Source organism: Tamandua tetradactyla, chromosome 6, assembly GCF_023851605.1.
Source record: "Tamandua tetradactyla isolate mTamTet1 chromosome 6, mTamTet1.pri, whole genome shotgun sequence".
NCBI classification, from domain to species: domain Eukaryota; kingdom Metazoa; phylum Chordata; class Mammalia; order Pilosa; family Myrmecophagidae; genus Tamandua; species Tamandua tetradactyla.
The window spans coordinates 27,899,238-27,914,932 of NC_135332.1; the positions used below are offsets into that span (position 1 = coordinate 27,899,238).

The 15,695-nt window shown below is 36.9% G+C and overlaps 1 protein-coding gene across 3 annotated transcripts in view; it reads left to right on the forward strand.

Annotated features, from left to right (window-relative positions):
• The window catches only part of FBXL20 (F-box and leucine rich repeat protein 20), a 149,806-nt gene that overhangs the window by 90,484 nt on the left and 43,627 nt on the right, over window positions 1-15,695 (forward strand). For all 3 annotated transcript variants that reach the window (XM_077164543.1, XM_077164542.1, XM_077164544.1), the window contains exon 6: window positions 1,783-1,851. In XM_077164543.1, the coding sequence (XP_077020658.1) occupies window positions 1,783-1,851 (69 nt within the window). The remainder of the gene's footprint in view (window positions 1-1,782; window positions 1,852-15,695) is intronic.

A 15,695-nucleotide genomic window follows, 5' to 3' on the forward strand; every position in this document is an offset into this window, starting at 1 on the left:
GATTGAAGTAAAGAGCAGCACCATCCCACCTAGAAAATACTAATATTTTATTATTTAATATAGTTTTTAAATTCCTAAGATATTTAGAACCCAAACACACGTACATTACTTAACACAAAAATATCCAATGTGCAGTTACTGTTTGGAAGTTCCTCAGAAAGTTAAAGATAGAATTAACATATTACCTGGAAATCCCATTTCTGGGTATATACCCAAAACAATTCAAAGCAGGAACTCGAACAGATATTTCTACACTAATGTTCATGGTGGCATTATTCACAATACCCAAAGATGGAAGCAGGTGTCCATCAACAGGTGAATGGATAAACAAAATTTGATTTATATATATAATGGAATGTTATTCAGCCATAAAAAGGAGTGAAGATCTGATACATATGACAACATGGATGAACCTTGAAGAGGTCTTGTTGAATGAAATAACCAGACACAAAAGGACAAATATATTGTATGTTGTCACTGATATGTATAAACAGAATGAGCAAATTGGTAGAGTCAGAAACTGAAACTGGAATCCTAGTTAGCAGGGGCTGGGGTGAGGTACAAAATAAGTTAATGCTTAACTGATACAGAGTTTCTGTTTGAAGTGATGGAAACGTCATAGTAATAGATGGTAGCGACCAGAATGGCCATTATCAATAAAACAGAAAACGACTAGAATTGGAAAGGATGTGGAGAAAGAGGCACACTTAACCACTGTTGGTGGGAATGCAAAATGGTATAACCGCTGTGGAAGGCAGTGTGGTGGTTCCTCAGGAAGCTGGGTATAGAATTGCCATATGATCCAGCAATACCATTACTAGGTATCTACTCAGAGGACATGAGGGCAATGATACAAATGGATATTCGCACACCAGTGTTTATAGCAGCATTATTTACAATTGCCAAGAGATGGAAACAGCCAGAATGTCCATCAACAGAGGAGTGGCTAAACAAGCTGTGGTTTAAACATACGACAGAATATTATGTAAGACAGAATAAAGTCACGAAGCATGTAACAACATGGATGGACTTTAAGGACATTATGCTGAGTGGGATTAGCCAGAAACAAAAGGACAAATACCGTATGGTCCCACTGATGTGACCATTGATGAATGAACTTGGAGAATTTCAGTTAAGAACAGAGACCATCAGGAAATAGAAATAGGGTGGACATTGGGTAATTGGAACTAAAGGGATATAGATTGTACCACTGATTGTTAAAATTCATAAATGGATAGCACAATACTACCTAATTGTAGCACAATAATATTAATTCACAGAATATGAGAATGATTGAGAGAGGAGGGCTGGGGGGCACAAATGAAACCAGTAGGAAAGATAGACGGTAAAGACTGAGATGGTATAATCTAGGAATGCCTAGAGTGTACAATGATAGTGACTAAATGTACAAATTAAAAAATGTTTTCGCATGAGGAAAAAAATGGACGGTGGTGATGGTAGCACAACATTGTAAATGTAATTAACACAGCTGAATTATGTATTTGAATATAGTTACAATGGGAAATTTTAGGTTGTATGTATGTTTCTGGGATAAAAATTTAAAAATAAAACCATAGAAATGTACATAACAAACAGTGAACCCTATTGTAAGCTATGGACTGTAGTTAATAGTATAATAATAATGTTTCATTAGTTGTAATAGGTGCCACATTAATACAATGTTAATAATAGAGATTATATAGGAACTCTTTTATTATTTTTCTAATGCCTACATCGTACTCATTCATTTGAAAGCTTTTACTTTGTTTCTTCCCTATAAAGGACCTTTGCACAAAACTGTAGGAATATTGAAGTACTGAATCTAAATGGGTGTACAAAGACCACAGACGCGTAAGTATTTCATATTTTAGATGGGTATGTCATAGTCCCTTATATCTGGCCTATGATAGTGTTCTAGTTTGCTAGCTGCTGGAATGCAATATACCAGAAACGGAATGGCTTTTAACAAGGGGAATTGAATGAGTTGCTAGTTTACAGTTCTAAGGCCGAGAAAATGTCCCAATTAAAACAAGTCTATAGAAATGTCCAATCAAAGGCATCCAGGGAAAGATACCTTGGTTCAAGAAGGCTGATGAAGTTCAGGGTTTCTCTCTCAGCTGGAAGGGCACATGGTGAACACAGCATCATCTGCTAGCTTTCTCTCCTGGCTTCCGATTTCATGAAGCTCCCCGGGAGGTGTTTTCCTTCTTCATCTCTAAAGGTCACTGGCTCGTGGACTCTCTGCTTTGTGGTGCTGCAGCATTCTCTGCTCTCTCTGAATCTCTCCTTCTCCAAAATATTTCCTCTTTTATAGGACTTCAGAAACTAATCAAGACCCACTCAAATGGGTGGAGACATGTCATCCCCTAATCCAGTTTAACAACCATTCTTGACTAAATCACATCAACCAGGGAGATGATCCAATCACAGTTTCAAACATACGGTGTTGAATAGAGATTATTCTACCTTATGAAATGGGACTTATATTAAAACATGGCTTTTCTTAGGGGGCACACTTCCTTTCAAACCAGCACAGATAGTTTTAAAAGCAGGCTACTCATTATATTTGGCAAATTTCATCTTGGTTTTACAATGGAAAGGTATTTTAAAAAGAGAAAGTGAGATGAAGGTAGAAATGAAATAAGAAACTTATATTGGAATCTTGCCCAAATCTTAACTTGATACTTAAAGTGAAACTTTAAAAAATTATAGTTGATGTAAATGTAGTTGCAACACTAAAATTATAGATTACTAGGATTATTTGTATTTTAAGAAGTAGTAGTAGCTATCCTTCAAAAGCCCCAGTAAACAGGCAGTTTTATAAAAAAGATGTAAAATCCTAAACACGGGATTAAACAGCTTATGATAATCATATTAGAAAGCATTTATTAAATTAATTTTTAAGCATGCTGTTTCTGTGTCAGACACAATATAAAAGCTATTAAACATAATCTTCCATTCATGAGAAGCTTACAAGCACAGTAAGTAAAAAGCAGATTAAAAAGTCAGCCCCAGAATGTATTTTGTTAATAACATGCATCAAATAATATTTAAATGTTGTATAGGGAAATTGTTGCCTATTGTGAGGTCACCTGAAGTCATTGAAGAAGTACGTTTACACAGGAAGGGGCCAGAGTTAATCACAAGCCTTCCTGCTCAGAAAGCCCTGATGAAAGAGATGGAGAGATGGAATCTTTGAAATTACTTGAATGAAAGAAAATACAGAACACTCCAAGCATAGGGTACACATTGTTTGTTTTATTCCTTTCTTTGAGGTCGCAGCATTGTTAACTTTTACATTTTTTTTTTTTTGCATGGGCAGGCACTGGGAATCGAACCCAGATCTTATGCATGGCAGGCGAGAACTCTGCCACCGAGCCACCATGGCCTGCCCTTGTTTTACTTTTTTTTGCAAGCATTGTTAACTTTTAATATACGAAAATGTCTTAAAGACAGGGACTGTGGTTATTAATTCTGCTAAAAAGTACTATACTTATGGATTGATTTGGAAAATTTTAATGAGAGACAGATATACTAAGCTTCCCTGTCCCTGTTAACTTTATACCAGAACTCTACATTTATTTTAATTTTTTTAAATTTTGTTTCTTTTGCATACTTAATATATTTAATATTTATAGAATTAAATATTAATAGTATAGAGTTAATTGAAATATAGTTAAACATTGACACTTAGTATCTAAAGGAGTGGCATATAACATATACTTTTTTGAGGAATTTATCCTATTCCAAAAATATACTGGCAAAAATATGTGCAAGTCTGTGGATTTGTACTGTTTGTAATAATAAATGTTACATTATTTTTAATAGCAAAAGACTGGAAATGACTCAAATGTCTATAAGTAGAGGACTAGTTAAACAAAAGGAATGAGGAAAATCATTCTGTATATTGTACTCAATCTCCAGAACATGTTATTAACTGGAAAGAGCAAGCTGCAAAGAAGTTTGTGTAATGATACCTTTGTAGGGACAGGGGACTTAATGCATACATATATGTATCAAAAATTAATATAAATTATTACTTATAGGGGAGGAAGAAACATGAAATGACAGTCATGAAAGCAAGATGTCTGAAATATTGTGTTTTATAGTTTTGCTTTAATAGCCATGTAAATGTTTTACATAATTAAAACACAAATTAAGTCAAAAGAAAAAAATCAAAGCAGTGCCTAAAAATCTGAAACAAACACATAAACCCAACCTTGTCAAGTTGGAGCTGTAACCATGCAAAAAATGTCTTCTAATCACTTGTTAGTGTTTTTGTTTCTACTTTTTCTAGGAACTTTAAAAACATAGTATTGTAAGCACAATATAAAGAAAAATTATACAAATTTTAAAAATCAAGGAAGTAGACTTCTGCTTCTAACCATGACATAGTAGCTGGTATCAGACTCAATTCTTCTGCATAAAAACTAGACAATTAGAAAAAGTATAAAACAAGTTTTGAGATATTTAACAACATGCAACACAAGATTGTGAACCCTGAAAAAAGGAAAAAAACAAGGAACGCCCTATGACTACCATGGGTTCTGCCTTGAGGCATTTTCCAGGCAATGAAAGCAGAGGGACTCCAAGCATTCCAGAAAGGTCTTTTGGGTTTGAAAAGAAAGATGAGTTCAAGGAGACCGAGGTAACTGAACTGGAATTTGTAGCTAGAATGAGGGAACTACTAAAAAAGGCTACAGAAATCTGCATGGATTAGGCTGAATGTTAAGATATATATAAACACCTGAGACCCCACAAAGCTAAACAAAATTACCTAATGAGGAAAGAATGGTTACTGGGAAGCTATAAACTGAAGAAATGCTAGTGCTCAATAAGACTTGGAGACGTTTCAACCACACATTTGGAAAAGTCGTTGAATGCACAGGACATTCAGTAACGACCCCAGAAAGGTCACCCTTCAGTAGTTAGGCTAAACTAAATCTATCTTAACAATTAAGATTAAAAACAAATTTCAAAATGCTCCATTTGATCCACAAGTAACTTCATTTCCTGCCAAAGCATAACTCAGTACTCTTTAAAGGAAGACAACACACATCCTGAAAATCCAGGATTCAATAAAAAGTACAAGATATGCAAAGAAGCACGAACATGTCACCTAGAATCAGAATCAAAAGCAGTCAGTAGAAACAGACCAGAAATTCAGCGGTTATAGATTTGGCCAATAGAGAGTTTTAAAATGTCAGTTATGAATATGCTAAAGAATTTAAAAGGAAACCTAAACATTGAGTAGATTGATGGGAAAAGATATACTGTTACAAACACTAATCATAGAAAGGTGGGGTAGATAATAATATCAGATGAAGTACTTCAGGAAAAACAATTAATGGAAAAAAGACATTTCAGAGTATTCCCCTCTTCAGGAACTGATAAACAAATAGATAGAAAAGTGGTAAAGCCATATAAAACTTGAACAGCACTATCAACGGACTTGCCCTAATTGAAGAATGCTATCCAAAAAAACATAAGAATAAGCATCCTTTTCAATTGCATTTAGAATATTCACTAAGATACTCCAAATAATGAGTGTAAAACAAGTCTCATTTGTTTTACATTTAGGATTGGAATTATGCTGAGTATATTCTATTACCTCAAAAGTAGAAGTCAATAGCAAACAGATATCTGGAAAATTTGAAGGTTAAAAGACACACTTCTGAATCCACCTTAAAAAGCTAGAGGAAGCTCTTTCTCCATGGGCGGGCGGCGCTCCCGCCGCCATCCAGCCCTCCTCTCCCTCTTTCTCCGCGGGCGGGCAGCGCTGCCGCCGCCATCCAGCCCTCCTCTCCCTCTTTCTCCGTGGGCGGGCGGCACTCCTGCCGCCATCCAGCCCTCCTCTCCCTCTTTCTCCGCGGGCGGGCGGCACTCCCGCCGCCATCCAGCCCTCCTCTCCCTCTTTCTCCGCCGGCAGCGCCCCGGCACTCCATCCGCCATCTTATCCTTCCCTTTCCCCTCCTACTCCGGTGGCTCTCCAACCACCACCATGCCCTCTTCCGCCTTCACCGGCTCCTCCGCCACCGGCCTCGACAGCCTAGCCACCCTCACCTTTTCTCCTCCAGAACAGCTACTAGGGGAGTAGAAACACTACAGAGCAGCTCCCAGAGCCACGACAGAGATAAAAAAGACAGCGTCCCCCATTCTTGAATGGCTGACTGTCTGGGAGAACCAGCTCCGGTGAGATCGCCGAGGGGCGCGGGCTTTCCCAGGCAGGACGGCAAGCGGCTGGAGTCCCTCCCTTCCTCCTTCCCAGGCCAGCTGGCAGAATTGGGCAGGCGGTCCCCTCAAGCCGCGGTGGCTGGCGCCCCCACCACGCGAGGCCCCCCAGACCAACTGAGAGAATTGGATTGGAAATCCCCAGACCGCGGAGAACGGTGACGGGGGGGTCCTTCCCAAACACATGACTCCCCGGTCCGGCTGGGAACGGTGCACTCTCCCGGGCTGCAGCGGCTGACGCCCTACCGCCACGCTTGGCGCCCCGGGGCGACTGGGAGATTCGGTTGGGCGCTCTCCTGGGCTGCGGCGGCCAGCGACCCTCCCTGCGTTTGGACCCCCGGGCCAGCTGGCACTCTTCCAAGCCGCTTCGGCTGGCGAACCTCCCCCACGGCGAGAGTTATCCAAAGTTAAAGGACCCACAGCACCTTTTACTGGTGGAACCCGCAGACAAACGTGGGCCACGAGCGCCACCTACTGGGCAGGATAAGAAAAACAGAACCCAGAGATTTCACAGAAAAATCTTTCAACCTGTTGGGTCCAACACCCAGGGAAATCTGACTAAATGCCCAGACGTCAGCAGAAGATAACGGACCATGCTCAGAAAATTGAAAATATGGCCCAGTCAAAGGAACAAACCAATAGTTCAAATGAGATACAGGAGCTGAAACAACTAATGCTGAATATACGAACAGAAAAGGAAAACCTCTTCAAAAACGAAATCGATAAATTGAGGGAGGACATGAAGAAGACATGGGCTGAACAAAAAGAAGAAATAGAAAAACTGAAAAAACAAATCACAGAGCTTATGGAAGTGAAGGATAAAGTAGAAAAGATGGAAAAAACAATGGATACCTACAATGATAGATTTAAAGAGACAGAAGATAGAATTAGTGATTTGGAGGATGGAACATCTGAATTCCAAAAAGAAACAGAAACTATCGGGAAAAGAATGGGAAAATTTGAACAGGGTATCAGAGAACTCAAGGAAAATATGAAGCGCACAAATATACGTGTTGTGGGTATCCCAGAAGGAGAAGAGAAGGGAAAAGGAGGAGAAAAACTAATGGAAGAAATTATCACTGAAAATTTCCCAACTCTTATGAAAGATCTAAAATTACAGATCCAAGAAGTGCAGCGCACCCCAAAGAGAATAGATCCAAATAGGCGTTCTCCAAGACACTTACTAGTTAGAATGTCAGAGGTCAAAGAGAAAGAGAGGATCTTGAAAGCAGCAAGAGAAAAACAATCCATCACATACAAGGGAAACCCAATAAGACTATGTGTAGATTTCTCAGCAGAAACCATGGAAGCTAGAAGACAGTGGGATGATATATTTAAATTACTAAAAGAGAAAAACTGCCAACCAAGACTCCTATATCCAGCAAAATTGTCCTTCAAAAATGAGGGAGAAATTAAAACATTCTCAGACAAAAAGTCACTGAGAGAATTTGTGACCAAGAGACCAGCTCTGCAAGAAATACTAAAGGGAGCACTAGAGTCAGATACGAAAAGACAGAAGAGAGAGGTATGGAGAAGAGTGTAGAAAGAAGGAAAGTCAGATATGATATATATAACACAAAAGGCAAAATGGTAGAGGAAAATATTATCCAAACAGTAATAACACTAAATGTTAATGGACTGAATTCCCCAATCAAAAGACATAGACTGGCAGAATGGATTAAAAAACAGGATCCTTCTATGTGCTGTCTACAGGAAACACATCTTAGACCCAAAGATAAACATAGGTTGAAAGTGAAAGTTTGGGAAAAGATATTTCATGCAAATAACAACCAGAAAAGAGCAGGAGTGGCTATACTAATATCCAACAAATTAGATTTCAAATGTAAAACAGTTAAAAGAGACAAAGAAGGACATTATATACTAATAAAAGGAACAATTAAACAAGAAGACATAACAATCATAAATATTTACGCACCGAACCAGAATGCCCCAAAATACGTGAGGAATACATTACAAATGCTGAAAAGGGAAATAGACACATCTACCATAATAGTTGGAGACTTCAATTCACCACTCTCATCAATGGACAGAACATCTAGACAGAGGATCAATAAAGAAATAGAGAATCTGAATATTACTATAAATGAGCTAGACTTAACAGACATTTATAGGACATTACATCCCACAACAGCAGGATACACCTTTTTCTCAAGTGCTCATGGATCATTCTCAAAGATAGACCATATGCTCGGTCACAAAGCAAGTCTTAACAAATTTACAAAGATTGAAATCATACACAACACTTTCTCGGATCATAAAGGAATGAAGTTGGAAATCAATAATAGGCGGAGTGCCACAAAATTCACAAATACGTGGAGGCTCAACAACACACTCTTAAACAACGAGTGGGTCAAAGAAGAAATTGCAAGAGAAATTAGTAAATACCTCGAGGCGATTGAAAATGAAAAGACAACATATCAAAACCTATGGGATGCAGCAAAGGCAGTGCTAAGAGGGAAATTTATTGCCCTATGCCTATATCAGAAAAGAAGAAAAGGCAAAAATGCAGGAATTAACTGTCCACTTGGAAGAACTGGAGAAAGAACAGCAAACTAATCCCAAAGCAAGCAAAAGGAAAGAAATAACAAAGATTAGAGCAGAAATAAATGAAATTGAAAACATGAAAACAATAGAGAAAATCAATAAGACCAGAAGTTGGTTCTATGAGAAAATCAATAAGATTGATGGGCCCTTAGCGAGATTGACAAAAAGAAGAAGAGAGAGGATGCAAATAAATAAGATCAGAAATGGAAGAGGAGACATAACTACTGACCTCACAGAAATAAAGGAGGTAATAACAGGATACTATGAACAACTTTACGCTAATAAATACAACAATTTAGAGGAAATGGACGGGTTCCTGGAAAGACATGAACAACCAACTTTGACTCAAGAAGAAATAGATGACCTCAACAAACCAATCACAAGTAAAGAAATTGAATCAGTCATTCAAAAGCTTCCTAAAAAGAAAAGTCCAGGACCAGACGGCTTCACATGTGAATTCTATCAAACATTCCAGAAAGAATTAGTACCAACTCTCCTCAAACTCTTAAGAAAAATCGAAGTGGAGGGAAAACTACCTAATTCATTCTATGAAGCCAACATCACCCTCATACCAAAACCAGGCAAAGATATTACAAAAAAAGAAAACTACAGACCAATCTCTAATGAATATAGATGCAAAAATCCTCAATAAAATTCTAGCAAATCATATCCAACAACACATTAAAAGAATTATACATCATGACCAAGTAGGATTCATCCCAGGTATGCAAGGATGGTTCAACATAAGAAAATCAATTAATGTAATACACCGTATCAACAAATCAAAGCAGAAAAATCACATGATCATCTCAATTGATGCAGAGAAGGCATTTGACAAGATTCAACATCCTTTCCTGTTGAAAACACTTCAAAAGATAGGAATACAAGGGAACTTCCTTAAAATGATAGAGGGAATATATGAAAAACCCACAGCTAATATCATCCTCAATGGGGAAAAATTGAAAACTTTCCCCCTAAGATAGGAACAAGACATGGATGTCCACTATCACCACTAGTATTCAACATTGTGTTGGAGGTTCTAGCCAGAGCAATTAGACAAGAAAAAGAAATACAAGGCATCAAAATTGGAAAGGAAGAAGTAAAACTATCACTGTTTGCAGACGATATGATACTATACGTCGAAAACCCGGAAAAATTCACAACAAAACTACTAGAGCTAATAAATGAGTACAGCAAAGTAGCAGGTTACAAGATCAACATTCAAAAATCTGTAGCATTTCTATACACTAGCAATGAACAAGCTGAGGGGGAAATCAAGAAACGAATCCCATTTACAATTGCAACTAAAAGAATAAAATACCTAGGAATAAATTTACTAAAGAGACAAAAATCCTATATAAAGAAAACTACAAAAAACTGCTAAAAGAAATCACAGAGGACCTAAATAGATGGAAGGGCATACCGTGTTCATGGATTGGAAGACTAAATATAGTTAAGATGTCAATCCTACCTAAATTGATCTACAGATTCAATGCAATACCAATCAAAATCCCAACAACTTATTTTTCAGAAATAGAAAAACCAATAAGCAAATTTATCTGGAAGGGCAGGGTGCCCCGAATTGCTAAAAACATCTTGAGGAAAAAAAACGAAGCTGGTGGTCTCGCGCTGCCTGACTTTAAGGCATATTATGAAGCCACAGTGGTCAAAACAGCATGGTATTGGCATAAAGATAGATATATCGACCAATGGAATCGAATAGAGTACTCAGATATAGACCCTCTCATCTATGGACATTTGATCTTTGATAAGGCAGTCAAGCCAACTCACCTGGGACAGAACAGTCTCTTCAATAAATGGTGCCTAGAGAACTGGATATCCATATGCAAAAGAATGAAAGAGGACCCGTATCTCACACCCCATACAAAAGTTAACTCAAAATGGATCAAAGATCTAAACATTAGGTCTAAGACCATAAAACAGTTAGAGGAAAATGTAGGGAGATATCTTACGAAACTTACAATTGGAGGCGGTTTTATGGACCTTAAACCTAAAGCAAGAGCACTGAAGAAGGAAATAAATAAATGGGAGCTCCTCAAAATTAAACACTTTTGTGCATCAAAGAACTTCATCAAGAAAGTAGAAAGACAGCCTACACAATGGGAGATAATATTTGGAAATGACATATCAGAAAAAGGTCTAGTATCCAGAATTTATAAAGAGATTGTTCAACTCAACAACAAAAAGACAGCCAACCCAATTACAAAATGGGAAAAAGACTTGAACAGACACCTCTCAGAAGAGGAAATACAAATGGCCAAAAGGCACATGAAGAGATGCTCAATGTCCCTGGCCTTTAGAGAAATGCAAATCAAAACCACAATGAGATATCATCTCACACCCACCAGAATGGCCATTATCAACAAAACAGAAAATGACAAGTGCTGGAGAGGATGCGGAGAAAGAGGCACATTTATCCACTGTTGGTGGGAATGTCAAATGGTGCAACCACTGTGGAAGGCAGTTTGGCGGTTCCTCAAAAAGCTGAATATAGAATTGCCATACAACCCAGCAATACCATTGCTGGGTATCTACTCAAAGGACTTAAGGGCAAAGACACAAACGGACATTTGCACACCAATGTTTATAGCAGCGTTATTTACAATTGCAAAGAGATGGAAACAGACAAAATGTCCATCAACAGAAGAATGGCTAAACAAACTGTGGTATATACATACGATGGAATATTATGCAGCTTTAAGACAGGATAAACTTATCAAGCATGTAATAACATGGATGGACCTAGAGAACATTATGCTGAGTGAGTCCAGCCAAAAACTAAAGGACAAATACTGTATGGTCCTACTGATGTGAACGGACATTCAAGAATAAACTTGGAATATGTCATTAGTAACAGCGTCCAGCAGGAGTTAGAAACAGGGTAAGATAATGGGTAATTGGAGCTGAAGGGATACAGACTGTGCAACAGGACTAGATACAAAAACTCAAAAATGGACAGCACAATAATACCTAATTGTAAAGTAATCATGTGAAAACACTGAATGAAGCTGCATCTGAGCTATAGGTTTTTTTTGTTTTTTTGTTTGTTTGTTTGTTTTACTATTATTATTACTTTTATTTCTTTTCTCTATATTAGCATTCTATATCTTTTTCTGTTGTGTTGCTAGTTCTTCTAAACCAATGCAAATGTACTAAGAAACGATGATCATGCATCTATGTGATGATGTTAATAATTACTGATTGCATATGTAGAATGGTATGATTTCTAAATGTTGGGTTAATTTCTTTTTTTCCGTTAATTCATAAAAAAGAAAAAAAAAGAACTAGCACATTAAAAACAACTCTGATGGCAATTAATGTTCTTAAGTAAATTAAAAATGCAAAGATGTCTGTTGACCAAATTCATATATACCAAGATTTACTATTATTTTCTGCTACCCATCAGAGAGAAAAGTTTCAGGAAGCAAAAAAAAAAAAAAAAAAAAAAAAAAGCTAGAAGAAAAGAAGTAAATCCAAAGTAAACAGAAGGAAGGAAATAATTAAGATAATAGTTGAAATTAGTGAAATAGAAAATACGCATACAGTTGAGAAAATCATTGAAACGAAACTGGTTTTTGAAATTCATCCAACATCAGGAATGAAAAAAGAAATATCACTACAGAACCTACAAATATATATGATTCCACAAATAGGGAATTAGAACTCATAAAGCAAAAACTAAAGAAAATGCAAGAAAAAAATAGATGTAAATATATTAGTAGTAAGAAAAAATAGATGTAAATATATTAGTGGTAGGAGACCTTAATGTACCTCTCTCAAGATACGACATTAACCAAATATAAGAAAGGATGGGCCATGGTGGCTCAGCAGGCAGAATTCTTGCCTGCCATGCCAGAGACCTGGGTTCGCTTCCTGGTGCCTGCCCGTGTTAAAAAAAAAAAAAAAAAAAAAGAATATGGGAGAGCTAAATAGCATTATTAATAAGTCTAATCTAATAGACATATTGAACTCTAAATCCTGAAAAAAGATAATTCATCTTTCCAATTCCCATGAACTTGTAAAAAAGTGAACATATTTGCCCATACAGAAAGCCTCAATAAGTAGAAAAGGTATGAAAACATCCTCTGATCACAATATGTTATCCTTATTAAAAGAATAGTAAGAGGAAAATGTTCTTTCATGGATTTTAACAAAGGTACCACACTAATGCAAGGTGTTAATAATAGGATGGTATATGGAAACTCTGTATTTTATGTATGGTTTTTCTGTATACCTTCAACTTCTCTAATGAAGAAGATAATAAGTAAATACTATGAACAACTTTATGCAAAAAATTTGACAACTTAGATGAAATGAACAGATTCTTTGAAAGGCACAAACTTATGGTTCAACATAAGAAAATTGCTGTAATAACATCACTTTAACAGAACAATGGGGAAAATAAAAACATGATCATCTCTGTTGATCCAGAAAAGGCATTTGACAAAATCCAACATCCTTTCATGATAAAAACACTCAGAAAACTAGGAGTAGAAGGGAAATTTGTCATTATGATAAAGGGTATTTATGAAACACCCACAGCAAATATACTCAGTGGTGAAAGATTGAGAGCTTTCTCCCTAAGATCAGGAATAAGACGAGTATGCGTGCCATTACCACTGTTACACAACATTTGCACTGGAGACTCTGGCCAGAGCAGTAGGGAAAGAGAAGAAATAGAAGTCATCCAGATAGTCAAGGAAGAAATGAAATCATCCTGTTCATAGATGACATGATCCTGTGTATAGAATATCCCAAAGAATTCTCAAGAATGTTGCTAGAACTAATGAAGAAATTCAGCATAGTTACAGGATGCAAGATAAACAAGCAGAAGCCAGATGGGTTTCTGTACACCAATAATTATGAACCTGAGAAGAATAAATCATTATAATCTATTAAATAATAAAAAATTATTATTTTTGAAAAATGGATCATAGACCTAAATATAAAAGTTAAAACTAAAAACTTCTACAAGAAAATATAGGGTAAAATCTTTTTAACTTTGAGTATGTAAAGATTTCTTAGGACTAAAGAGGAAGCACAGACCATAATTTTTTATATATATATAAATTAAACTTAATTAAAATTTAAAAATTCCTCTCTTTGATAGACATCATTAAGGAAATGAAGGGGCAAACTACAAACTGAGAGAAAAGAATCAGATACTTTATAGTGAGTAAAACCCCAATCTGGAAATAACCAGATGAACAACAGCAAGGGAAGAAATAAATTGTGGCATAATCGTAAAATGTAATACCATTCAGACTTAAAAAAAAAATACAATAAAACATGCAATAGCATGGATGAATCTCGCAAACATGGTGCTTGAAAAAGGCAAGCTCCAAGAGTATATACTGTATAAGTCCATCTAAAGTACAGTGGGAGAAATCAGATCTGTTGTGGTCTGGGGCAGGGGAAAGGAGGTTGACTCCAGAAGGCCCTGGGAAATGTGGGGAGCTTATGGAAATACTACATATTTTGGTTGGGGTCAGAGTTATACAGGGGTATACATTTGTCAAAACTCATTTAATTGCACACTTAAAATGGGTATATTTTATTGTTTCTAAATTATTCTTAAAGCTGATCTTAAAAGAAAATATACTGTGTTTCAGTTAGTTTGACCACCTCAAAACTTAGTGGGTTAGCATCAGCTTTGGTACTGCCATCAGAGCAGGCTTACTTGGTTTGGAGCATTGTCAGTCAAAGTGACAATAAGGCCAGTGGCTATGCTAGCCTAATGTTGTGGACCAGTGGAACCCAGGATTTAACAGAGTTCCAGGAGGTGAGATAGCCATAGCAGGTTTATAGGCTTGTCACATAATCCAGGTTGACCAGAGGCTGTGTCCATACACAACAGAGACCAGAGTGGGCCCAAGACAACCACTTATCCCTCTCCAACAGTGCCTGCATGCATACACAGAAGAGACACAGAAGAGCCCAGCAAAAAAGAAAAAACTGGGCCAGGCTGGAAAAATGTCTGAGTTTTCAGTGTCTTCCCCAGCCCACACAGAGTTTTCTGAGCAAAGAGTGGAAGTCTTTAGTTGAACACTAAACTATGAAGACTCAGAGTTGACTTCTAGGAGACCATGCTTTAAAATAACAGGAAAGAAAATTACTGTACAGGAACATCAGTGTTGCATGTCATGGGGAAGACAGCTTTCCAACTATGCAAGTTACTAAACAATAACAACAAAATAATAATAATAATAAAAATCCTTCAGGGAGGAGGGGGGAGAGTAGAATCTAGAGCTGCAAAAATATACTATCTAACAAAAAAAAGGCAAAACACACCAATAAAGAGATAGCAGTTATTCACTGGAGGATCTCAGTAATAGAAATAACAGATCATCAGTGAACTTGAAGCTAGATCAATAGAAATTAGTCTAGTCTGAACAACAGAGATAAAATGTTAAATAAAAATGTACGGAGTCTGAGAGACCTGTTATAAACGTCAAGAGTACCAATGTACATGTAATAGGAATCCCAGAGGAGAGGAAAGAGAAAAAGGGACAAAAAAATATTTAAAGAAATAATAACTGAAAGCTTTCCAAATTTTTTGAAAAATGCTAATCTATAGATAGAAGTTCAGTGAACCCCACATAGGATAAATACAAAGAAATCCACACCTGGACCTACCAGAGCCAAGCCAAACTGTTGAAAGGCCAAAACAAGCAGAAAAAAAATTCTTTTTATTTTCATTAATGAAACCATTCAACATACAATGCAAACATTCTTAATGTAGGAACATTCCATAACTGGTGTGCAGTGGCTCACAGTATCATCACATAGTTGTATGTTCATCACCATGATCATTTCTCAGAACATTTACATCACTCCAGAAAAAGAAATAAAAAGAAAAAGAAAAAACTCATACATGC